The sequence below is a fragment of the Notechis scutatus genome, chromosome 1, assembly GCF_049901735.1.
Source record: "Notechis scutatus isolate UNSWTSFEM ecotype Mainland chromosome 1, rNotScu1.2, whole genome shotgun sequence".
Lineage (NCBI taxonomy): Eukaryota > Metazoa > Chordata > Lepidosauria > Squamata > Elapidae > Notechis > Notechis scutatus.
Window position 1 is genome coordinate 28,584,618 of NC_142009.1, and position 12,342 is coordinate 28,596,959.

A 12,342-nucleotide genomic window follows, 5' to 3' on the forward strand; every position below is an offset into this window, starting at 1 on the left:
TAGAGAATGAACCTTTGCCATACTACTGTCTAAGGAAAAAAAGTTAGGTAAGCAACTGTTGAGACTCTTTACTGAAATGTGGATATTTGCCACTGAGCAGAAAATTCATGGCCAACCCCATGAATCAATCAATACTTATGGAATCTCCAGTCCAGAGACAAAGCACCACTGATTGGGAGCTGACCCGATAAGCAGCAACTTTTGTTTCACGCGTTGCTTATAGGCATCCAATTCACCCAGAGTAGGAAATAGCTGGGAGGGCCTTTCCCTCCCCCCCACCCCATAGATGTTTTTTTTTGAATTGAAGGTAGGCGCTAGGACCCAGTAGGATCACACTCACCTCTAGTTTGAAGGAGATGCTGTGAGTCGATGGGGGGCGTGACCCAATGAGTTCCTACACAGCGGGGAGGTGTGGCTTGCGGGAGGGCGTGGCTTGTGTTATGATTTGTCTTTTTTTTTTTCTTAAGCTAGAGTACTGTACGGTACTGTAACCTGCTGCTTCAGAGCGTCTGGTCTGCGGCCTCGGAGAGTCATGTCGGGGAAGCGGCCGCTAGTAGTTTTGTTCGACCTGGGCGGCGTCCTTTTGAGTAGCAGTCAGACACTTTTCCGAAATCTGGAGAAGACTGTGGGCTTGCCTGGGTGGGTAATCGAAGGGAGTAGAAGGGGTGATGGTGGGGTGGGATCTGCCTGCCCGTCCGATTCTCTTTCTGTGTCGACTTTAGCAATGCGTGTGCTGCGCCCGCCCGCAGTTACGGTGCATAACTTAATTTCTGCAAGCACAGTTGGCTTAATAAACATTAAGCGCCTGTGGCGCTTTTTCCATGTACTTCAAGGCATGGAGAAAAAGCTTTACTGTGGACCGGTGGCGATCGATTTTCACTGTGTGAAAGTCCAAGTGTTAGACCCTGACAATTAAGTTTAGTGTGAACTTCACGAAAGCGAAGGGTGAATGGCGACTTTGGGTATAGGAATACGGATTTATAGAGCCGGCAATTTATCCATGGATTTGCAGCATTGAGAGAGCCAATGTGTGCAAGACCTTCGGGGTTTTGAAGAGTTTTAAAATAGGTGAGAGAAATTCCGACGCTGTCCTTGCAGTTAGGCTTATTTGCTAAATGTAAGCAATTGTAGTAATTGTTATTTTTATAGTGTCACTGATGTGTGTGACCCATTATCCAGAACAGGGAAACAAATCCATGTGTCGGAGAACTTCTACTAGAAATTATGTGTGGAAAATGAGAAGGGAAGGGAAGGAAAAGTATACCAAGAAATAATGCACAGTGATTGTACTTGTGATTTGTCATGACAGATTTCACCATTTTATTTAAGATTTATGTGCTGCTTTTTATTGTAAAAAATCCCAAAGCAGTTTACAACCAGTAATGAAAGCAGTAGATTGAAAAGACAATGATATATTGGAAGCTACTGCTTTGATATATTTTCAATATCTGGCAAATAATTTTGATTTTGTGAACTCCTGAGAGGCTCTCAGACTTCTTTGGACCATAGAGGATGCACTTGAAAATATCTGGTGCCAGTTTCAGAACTTTCTATGCTAGTTAATAATAATTATTTCTCCTGTATATTGATTCCCACAGCTTCTTTTGTTAGCATTATAAAACCAACACAGGCTTTATAGTATTGCGAAACCATCACCAGTTAATGTGTTTGGTTAATACCTTCTTGATACGTAATTCACTAGTTGTTGATTTTTCCATGGATACTATGTATAACAGCTTAGTTTGGTAGAACATTATTATCCTTACAATAACGCATAGGAGTCTGAGATCTGCTTAAGAAGAGATGACATTGGAAATTGGGACTTGAAATTCAATGAGTAGGAGACCAACCCTAAGTTGGTCTCCTAAGTAATGAGCTCTACCAAAGCTTATTGTAGGGTTTCTGTATATAGAAGACTCTCTTTATCAAAAGGGCCTATGAACAGCTTTCCTATCCTTCTGAAATAGTAAGAATAAAGTAAATTGAAACTAGATAACTGCAGGCTGCTTTAAAACAAAAAAAGTCCATTCATAGTACAGGTGGAGGCAGGATTTCCCATTCAGAACAGATTTACTTTAATTGGCTTCATCTAAATTCCTTCCAAAGAAATATGGTCATCTTAATAATCCAATAGAGACAAATCAAAGATATATTTTTCTAGCTTAACATAAAGCATGTGATTGTAAGGATATTACAAAAATTGTATGAACTTGTTCCACATTAAGAGTAAAAGCCTCAGACTAAATTAATAAATTAGCCAAATAAATTATTAAAAAGCTAAAGAACATAAAAATATTCGTAAATCACATGAAGACCTAGGCAATTTTTACTAACCCATAATTCACTGCTATAATGGGTATTCAAATTTCCCATAATAAGAGTTGAAGGCAGTTATAGATTAACGACCCTCTTTAATGCAAATTAGCAAGATCCAATTGAAGGCTGGAACTACACACACCTGTGAGCTAGTCATTCATAGTAGTCCATTTTATAGAGCTGTTGGAACAATATATGATCTCCAATACAAAATGGGATAAGGTGTGTCTTTTAAGCATCTTCCTGCTTTATAAGGGTCCTTTGGATGTCTTCTCCTTTTGACATTATGCAAAATATGACAGGTTTCATTGTATACATTCTGTTGCAATCTTTTTGAAAGGAGCAGGATGCTGTTGCTTAAATCACATTTGAGAGCCAATATTATTATGGTTGTGTAAGATCCAGAAGTTAGGTCACGGTTGAGCAACACACAACTGTGAGCTAGTCATTCATAGTAGTCCATTTTTAAGAGTTATCAAAAAACAATATATATGATCTCCCAATATAAAATGGGATAATGTGTTTCCTTTAAGCATCTTCCTGCTTTATAAGAATCTTTTGGATGTCTGTGCAAATACATTGGTAGCTCTCAGAAGTATTAATAGATTTGAAAGAAGTTTATGAGATCCATATTCCAATAATACTCATTTAAGCTTAGTATGTAGCTATAAGTTCTCCACAAATGTCCTCAGATTGATTTCTGCTGTACTAGCAAGGAAAGAGACCAAGGACTAACTCAAAACTGTGACTTATTTTTCTTCATAATATCAGTTTTTTAATAGGAACCAGAAAGTATTAATAAATCTATTGATTCTTTTCTTATCGGACTGAATAGGTCAGTCCATTTCTACATGTATGTTATCTTGGAGCATACACATGGAAATTTAACACATTCATGTTTTTCTCAGATTTGCCTTGCATTTTACTGATATCTCTGTAGCAAGGTCTGATTAACTATAGTTTGATATTTAGATGCACAGTATTCTACCATTGGTGTGATGACTGAAGCCAAACTTCTGTATACCTTGAAAAGAACCATTATTCCCTAATTTGTGCGGATGTGTTTTTCAACTTCCAGAGATTTCTTTCAAAAAGTCATTAAGCATGGTGGCTCAGATGGACCTTTCTCCAAAGGGATGACTGGACAGATTGGATTAACTCAGGTAAGAGTTAGTTGCTTTTGGAAGAGAACATAGTTCAAGGAAGAACAAATTTTGTCTGAAGGTATAAACATCAATGCTCCATTTGTGGCTTTTCCCTTTACACAAAGGGTTTCTGGGCACTAGGTCTAGGGAATTCCGTGGAGCAGAGAGGGATGGGTGAGATGAGTCTGACTTGCATTATTCAGGATGCCACAAAAACTATTTAATAGCAATAGCACTTAGACTTATATACCGCTCCACAGTGCTTTGCAGCACTCTCTAAGTGGTTTACAGAGTCAGCATATTGCTCCCCCCAACAATCTGGCTTCTCATTCTACCAACTTTGGAAGGATGGAAGGCTGAGTCAACCTTGAGCCAGTCAGGATCAAATTCCTGGCAGTGGGCAGAATCAGCCAGCAATACTCCATTTTAACCACTGTGCCACCATGGCTTATGGTGAAGAAATCTTCTTCCCACACAGGCAACATAGCAAGAAATAAATGCCGGTTTCTATGCATAGCTCTATGTAGCATGAGGCTTGGTTATCTGAGCAACTACCTGTCTCCTGTAATTTTGTCCAGCCAGTAGAAGCCTATAGGTTTAGCATGATCCTGGACTCTTCGAACAACACAATCTATCTGAATCCAAAGCATGCTTTCTCTTTTACAGTGCCTCAGAGGTTCCCACTGAGATCCATGTGGTTCTCACCTTTGCGTCATTCCAGAAGCCTTTAAAACAGTGGTGATATTCCACTGGTTCAGCCCGGTTCTGGCGAGCCAGTAGCAGCGATGAGCAGCGGAGACCGAATCAGTTCTCTTGGCCGCTCTGCTGTTGGGCCCACCCGACCCTGGGCTCCCATACTCACTTTTATCTGCTGAATTTGAAGCGCAGCTGCTTTGCGCGGCATAGAATAGTGCCGCACGGCATCTGCTGAAGCGACCGGGATCATGCAGGCTTGCAGGAGGCGAGTTAGAACACCTCTGAGCCTGCGCAAAGTGTGCGTTTGGCACGTGCCTGCACACAAAGTGTGAGCACGCGCATAAAGCGCGCCCACCAAGCCACGCCCACCGAACCGGTGGCAAAAATATTTGAATCCCACCACTGCTTTAAAAATCTGACTGTTCTCCCAAGTCTTAGGCTAGCGTACATGGTGGCCCTTGATAGTTGTGTTTTGTATATATATATTTTCTCTCTCTTGTTTGGGCTGATTCCCATCATTCCCTGATTCATTTTTTACGCATTGCATTTTTTATTTTGTCCTTTGAAGCTAATATGGAATGAGACAAAATTGGGGAAAACAATGAAGCCTTATCAGATATTGGCTTACTTGGCAAAAAGCTCACAAAAATATCACCCAGCAAAATTAATTTCTTCATTGCAGGAAAATATGTACACTACAGAAATTCTATCCACTGAAATACATGTTAAATCAAATACCTTATATAGTTGATCATTTGGGATTTAAATTCTAGGCTTTTCTTCCCTTTCCCATGTTTCTGAGCTGGTGGATTATTGATGGCCTTGGGAGGCATCTGATACATGTTGGCACAGTGCTCTGTCTACTGTGAGAACAGCTACTTTCTGACTCAACAGTTTCATTTCTTAGAAATGTAATATTTAGGACCCATCATAGGGGGATTCTTCAGGAAGCCGAAACCAGGGACTCCTTAATAGCTTATGAAGTACACCCACTTCTATTCCTAACATAGTAATCTTCCATGTTTAATATGCTTACAATAAATATCCTGGTCACTTTGTTCTGTCCCACTCTGCTTGTATTAAAATAAAAATAGTTGTATTTTAACGTCTCTCTTTTTAGCTTATTGCTGACTTCGAAGATGATTGCAAGAAATTTTCTTCTACTTCTAATCTCCCTCTTCCCGAAAACTTCTCATTGAGCGAGAGTTTTGTCAAAACGATGGCGAAAAGTGGCTTGAGTGTACCCTTCCTGAAGGCTGCTATGCTTCTCAAGAAAAATGGTAAAACTTCTATTATGCAAAGCAGTGGCATAATGCCTGCTATATTTATTTCACTTTGTTTATTGTCAAATCGATTCAGTACTTTTTAAACTGGAAAATGCTCTATTTCTTTGAGAAGATGAGCACCCATTCCATTCTGTGCATGAGAATGAAGGGGGAAGAGTCAAATGCCTTTTTCAAGGAAGTGCATGTCCTGTGTGCTTTTTATTCTTGATTTAGCTTTAAAAATCATTAGTGTACATACTCAAGGATAAGCCAAAGAATTTTAGGTTGCAAAATACTACTCCAAAGATTAGTTTTAGCTTATCCGTGGATGAGCTTATAAATGATACTATTTTTTAAAATACCCATATATTCTTACAGATAACCCAACCTTCAAATCTTTGGCCAAAATACTATGAAAAATGTTCCACCTATTTATAAGCCAGTGGTGAAAATTAAAATGTACAAACATTTTGAGGGCTGACTTATATGTGGATTGTTCATTTTTGGTAGTATATTGGTTGAGTGTCCATGGAGATTCTCAGTCATCCATGTGATAGTTCTCCCAAAGGTGCTTTTTCAAAAGGCAACTGGACTTGGTTTTCTTTGAAGACATTTCACTTCTCATCCAAGAAGCTTCTTCAGTTAGTATTTTGATTAAAAATTGAAGGGTTGATTTACCCATGCATAGGTTTATCCATGACTGTTTTTATTTTATTGTTATTATTAGATTTTTATCCTGTCTTTATTACTTTATAAGTAACTCAAGGCTGTGAACATATCTAATAAACTTTTCTCCTCAACTGTTTCCATAACAACAACCCTGTGAAGTGAATTGGGCTGAGAGAGAATGAATGGTCTAAAACAGTGGTGGCTAACCTTTTTGAACTCCTATGCCAAAAATTGGGGGGAAATCAGCTGTGAGGTGCTTGCATGTGCAGTGAGGTAAATTTGCCTGCAGCTCGCCTTGCCAGCACAAATGGCTCTTCAGATGCATACCTGTGGCACACGTGCTGCATAGGTTCACCATCACGGGTCTAAAATCATCCATTAGACCTCACAGTTTCCTAGTTTACAGATCAACGCCTTAACCACCACTCAAAAATGGCTCTCAAATATATATGGTATTTTTCTGCCAAGTGTCAGGGTAGTGATTAAATGCCCAGACAGTTGGTTCTTTTGGATCCTGAGATAATAAGCACACCAGTAAATAAAGGAATTTGAAGCTTTATTATTAGCTCAAGCAAACAAATTTAAAAGCATAGGATAAAAACCCTTCATACCAAGTAAGATGATACCCAAATCTCTTACAAGCTATCAGGAGTTCCTTAATAGCCACAGCAGTGGCTGTGGGGCAACCGATTTCCACAGTATCTAATGATAGGTTCTGTGGAGAAGCTCCCAACAACAACCCCAATATATTTATCAAAACCTGGCATTATGTTAGAGCATCATGTTCATGACTTCACCATGGTTATGAAACTGCAAGACCTAACCTTGGTTGAGTGGCAGATGACTCTTGGATGGGAACCAAAAGTAAGATTTTCACAGGTTTGCAGCTGTGTGAAAATTCTCTCCCCTTCTTTATTCGACAAGGAAGAGTGATAATCAGATTAACTCAGAATTAGCTCTAAGCTTCTAGACTTTTAATATAATGGAGAAATCAAAATATGTCACTAAATTCCTCAAAATAACAATAACCTTCAACATTGCCACTACAGATATCTTTCATGAGCAACAGGCAAAACTTTTGCTTTTGTTTATTTCCACTCCTTATTGGAGCCTAATAAATATGTTTGCCTTATCTTTCTTGTCCCGAATGTGTTTCAACTTTGTGAAAATTTAAAAAAATCTTGTGATCTATGTGATTAACTAAATCAGGAATTGTCAAATTTCACAATATCACTCCTTCTTAAAATAAATAAATGCAAGAGCTATGCAACCACAATGACCCAATTCCGCTAAACAAGACAATGTAATGAATTTTGCCCCATTTTAGACCTTCGAAGTGAGAACTGCAGTTGTTGAGTGTACACAGTGTTAAGGAACTGGCTTCCCATGACTCGCTTGTCGAAAGCAAAAAGGTGACCAACCCGGACAGCACCGCCATGAGCAAGACGTGATCACGTGACCATGGGATGATGCAACTGTCATAAGCGTGGAAAATGATCATAAGTAACTTTTCAGTACTGTTGTAATTTCAAATGGTCACTAAATAAACTGTTGTAAGTCAAGGACTACCTGTATATACCATATATTTTCAGTGTATAAGACACACGTCCCCCCCCAAAAAAAAGTAGGTGGAAATGTCTGTGCATCTTATATAGCGAATAAAGCCCTGCCCACCCGCCTCCTCCACCCTTTGACCTCTGCCTCCCAGCAATTTGCCTCCTTGCAGCAAACAGCCTGGTCAGCTTCAGCACAGCCTGATTAGCACAAACACCTGATTGTCGGTGGATTGGCCTCCCTATGATCAGCTGTTTTAGGCTGCAGGGATCGCCATTGCCTATTGTTGCCTCTGCGCACCCCATTTGTGGCCTCCGCAACCTGTTTTCATCCTCCACGCACCCCATTTTTGGCCGGTTCCGATCTCTGCTGCCTGGAAGTCCCCTAATGATCTTTGTTGCTCTTCTCTGCAGTCTTTCTAGAGTCTCACCATCTTTTTTACAACATGGCGACCAAAAGTGGATGCAGTATTCCAAGGGTGGCCTTACTAAGGCATTATAAAGTGGTATTAACACTTCACGTGATCTTGATTCTATCCCTCTGCAGCCTAGAACTGTGTTGGCTTTTTTGACAGCTGCTGCACACTGCTGGCTCATAAATGATTGTCCACTAGGATTCTGTGATCCCTCTCACAGTTACTTCTATTGAGTGAGGTACCACATATACTGTACCTCTGCGTTTTGTTTTTCTTGCCTAACTGTAGACCTTACTTTTTTCACCATTGAATTTCATTTTGTGAGATAGCGCCCAATAGAAAGATATCAGCCAGTTGTACCAATGCTGAGACTAATGATTTTGAGAGATGGAGGTCATGGATTAATCCGTCTCACAAAAGTTACTCCAGGATTTGATGACCAGTTTGTCTGGGCAAGTCTATTGAATTTTTTTCCAAATAAAGCCAAAATGAATTTTGACAGTGTTTCTGATTTACCTATGAAAATTAGCTTTTTAAAGGTATTATGTTCTTCCTCCAAGTTGTTTAAGGCATTGATTACCACTGGTTAATCTCAGTCTGCAGGCATCAGCTGAATTTGCATTTATAGTTTCTTGTGTTTCTTAACCGCATGTAAGATATGAATTATTTTTGTTATGGAGATTGCACAGTCTGAAATCAGGTTTTTTTTTTCATTTCTCCTCATTTACTCAATTTCCTGCCCCTTTTCAGGTTTCAGAATTGCTGTCCTGACAAACAACTGGATTGATGATACTCCTAGCAGGCATCAAACAGGATTTGTCTTCTGTCTGCTGAGGAAATATTTTGACAAGGTGATTGAGTCCTGTCGTATTGGCCTGCAGAAACCAGATCCCAAGATTTATGAGTATGCATTACGTGAGCTGAATGTAACAGCTGAAGAGGTTAGTGACTTCTCAACATCTTTTCTAACAGATTTCCAGCTTTACCTCTCTGTATCATTCACTACATTAGCTTCTAGTGTGTAGTAGACATGATAATATTCCAAGGTACTCTGTCATGGTCTGGAGATATTCTTATTGGGATTCAGTTCTCTCTTACTAGTTTAGATTTCAGAGGTGATTCAATGAAATCCCACATTGAAGTCTATTAAAAAGGGTGGTACTTTGAGTGTTAATGAGACCTTGGAGATCTATAATCAGATATTGTTTCTCTCTTTAATATCTTTGAAAAGTAATTGTGTGTGAGAGAGAATTTGACTAGAATTCCACTAAGGTGATAGGCAGTTTCCCATCTCTTCTCTAATGCAGGCAACAGTCTGATTTACTCTATTAAACATTTTAATAAGGGCAAATAATAATGTGCACTGCATGTGCCTTAAATAAGTGTGAAAATGATGGAATTAATATAATCCCCCATGCAATAAATTTAATCCCCCCCAAGCTTAAAGCTTTCTACAAAGAAAAAACTCTGAAGAATTGTTTTGTATAGTTTTTCTTTCTAAATCTTCCCACTTACCTTAACATTCTAGTCGTAATGGTTGAGGATATGTTTAAAACTTTGCAATAGTGGCTATTGATCTTTTTAAAGATAGAGGAATTAATGAATAAGATCCTTCGAGACATTATTTTATATCTTATTCTTTCCTGTTCTGTAAGTTTATTTTGCATACTTAGTACATATTGCAAAGGTCCACTTCTCTCATTGCAGCTTGTAGATTTATTTGTTTGTTTGTTTATTTGTTTGTTTATTGAATTTATATTGCCGCCTATTTGCCCATGGCGACTGGAGGCGGCTTACAAAATGTAAAACCATATTTAAAACAAAAAACAATAAAAACTACAAAAAAGAATCAAATACATTAATAAAGTACAATATAACAAAATCTGGGAAAAAATAAATTTAAAAAAATCACCCCCAACTCCCACCCCCCACCCCGACAATAGCAGATTGCCTGAGCAAAGAATAATTTTTTGTAGAATATGGGCCCGCCCCCTGCAGCAGATCTTGATTCTTTCTTCACTTTAGGTTATTTATCTGGATGACATTGGTGCATACTTAAAGCCTGCTGAGAAGATGGGGATGACAACAATCCTTGTGAAAGAAGCTGACTCTGCTTTGAAACAGCTTCAAGATCTGACTGGGGTTCAGGTTAGTAGTCTTTATCTGAGCTTCGGTATGAGCAATTTCTTTGATCTTGAAAGGACATATTGACACAAATCAGTTTGCTGTTTGCTTCTGTTAAAAATTGCTTGTGCTATTTTGCTATGGTTAGGAATTATTTGTCGGGAATTAATTCTGTAAGCCTCGCTAAGAATTGTATCTTTTCTTTGCTATCTGGTTTCTTGTTCTGTTATTTGCTTCAAAGCTAGGCACATCTTTGGAGATGGAAAAAAATAGTTACCCAGGGAACATCCTGCTCCATAGATAAACAGGTCCAGAGAAGCAGCGGTATACTTCAAAAATTTTAGCAACTGGTTCTCTGCCCGGTTGCTGTGTGTGTGTGGCCATGGTGAGTATGGCCTAGTCGGCCTCCTGCACCACGTTAGGGGGAGCATTTTTGCCTCCCTGGGCTCCAGAGCCCTCCCATGAGCCTCCAGAAGGGCAAAAATGACTGTCCCGAGCTCCATTTCCGGCCTTCCCAGATTTCTGGGAGACCCATTTTTCACCCTTCCCAGGCTCTGGAGGCTTTCTTCAAGCTTCCAGGAGGGTGAAAACAGCCTCCCCGGGCTCCAGAGGTCCTCTGGAGCCTACGGGAGGCACATTTTTCGCCCTCCCCGAGCCGACGTGCAGGTCCTGCACTTAGCTGGCATCCAAAACGGGCCACATGGAGACTCCTGGGAAAGGTGGATCGGGGCCAGCCAGGGGTCAGATTTGCTGGTTCGCCAAATGAGTAATTAAAAATGATAAAATTAGATACCGATTTGCCCAAACCGGGGAGAACCGATAACAGCCCACCCCTGCAGAGAAGGGGACTGCCTAGAAGCACGAACACACAAAGCTCCAAGGGATGTTCTGTATGTATAGAGCATGGGCAAAGAACGTTCCATGGATAAGGGGGGCATGGGTGAGACATTGCCCACATTGGGTGACTATCTTTTGTCTCTGATTGGCTAAATGAGTATATGAGATCCTAGACAAACTTTACCTAGGTGTGGCTTTTCTCTTTGCATATTTGTTGTCTATATGCATTTGGAATAAGTCTACCCAGCTCTTCTTTGTACAAAATAAAAGCAGCTATTTTCCAAGCCTCTTCTTGAGTGTCATTTTGGCATTTTGTGGACTTGAGCGCAGTCTATCTGAACCTTACAATCTCATACAGGCCTGTTTTTCAAACTTTGCTACAGGTTTGTTCCAAATAAGCAAGTCAAGAGAACAAACTTTTAAAGCTTTCTTCAAAGCAAAGATAGGAAGATCCAGTATAATTTTTTTTCAGGCACAAATTCCACAGATTAGGAATCATTGAGCATCTTTGGATGCATTGTATTGAAGTCAATAATTAGGGTCTCTAGATTTTTCTTAAAACTGAACCCAGGTTTGCATTGTAAAGTAGTGGGAAGTCCTCTAGATAATTTGGACCCAAAGTATTTTAGAGCATTAAAAATCAAAAACAATTATATGAATTGGGCTTAGAAGTAATTAGTGAGGCTGGTATAGAGATCTATAAAGTGATCCTATCATATAGTTCAAGAATTACTCCTGGATTGAGGCAGCTGCTAAAGACCTGACTATTTTCCTCCTTTCAGGATTGCAGTGTTTCCAAAATAGCTTGCAAGCAATATAAACAACTGCAAATACAATATTTTATTTTTTATCTATTTTATTTTATGAAATTTATATTGCCGCCTACCCGCACATGGCAACTCAAGGCAGCTTAGAGAAATATAAAAACCTCATATATAAAACAATAACACTAATAAAAGAGAATAATCATATCATAAATAAATAAAATAATATAATAAAATAAAGTAACTCCCACCCTGGTGACAATACCTCACACGAGCCATTTAATGGGCTCCATCCCACTCTGGGTTCCCCAGGCCCGCTGGCAGAACCAGGTCTTCAGCGCCTTCTGGTAGAGTATTAGAGTGGGGGCCATTCCAATCTCTGGGGGAATGATGTTCCAGAGAGAGGGAGCCACCACTGAGATGGCTCTTCTTCTGGGTCCCACCAGGTGTATCTCCCTCGGGGATGGGACCTGCAACATTCACTGCCTCCCCACTCTGATGGGTCGGGTAGATGTCACCAGCAAGAGACGGTCCCTCAGATAACCTGGTCCCAAGCC

General features: G+C 39.8%; 1 protein-coding gene across 2 annotated transcripts in view; it reads left to right on the plus strand.

The window, feature by feature from the left end:
• Positions 1-420: 420 nt before the first annotated feature.
• Positions 421-12,342, plus strand: part of EPHX2 (epoxide hydrolase 2) — a 68,799-nt gene continuing 56,877 nt past the window's right edge. Inside the window, exons 1-5 of one of the 2 annotated variants that reach the window (XM_026671528.2) lie at positions 421-639; positions 3,395-3,479; positions 5,278-5,437; positions 8,811-9,001; positions 10,086-10,208. In XM_026671528.2, coding sequence (XP_026527313.2) covers positions 533-639; positions 3,395-3,479; positions 5,278-5,437; positions 8,811-9,001; positions 10,086-10,208 — 666 coding nt within the window. In that variant the 5' untranslated portion in view covers positions 421-532. Of the gene's footprint in view, positions 640-731; positions 1,069-3,394; positions 3,480-5,277; positions 5,438-8,810; positions 9,002-10,085; positions 10,209-12,342 lie in introns of those variants that run through there. The other variant, XM_087959935.1, reaches the window with a different exon arrangement.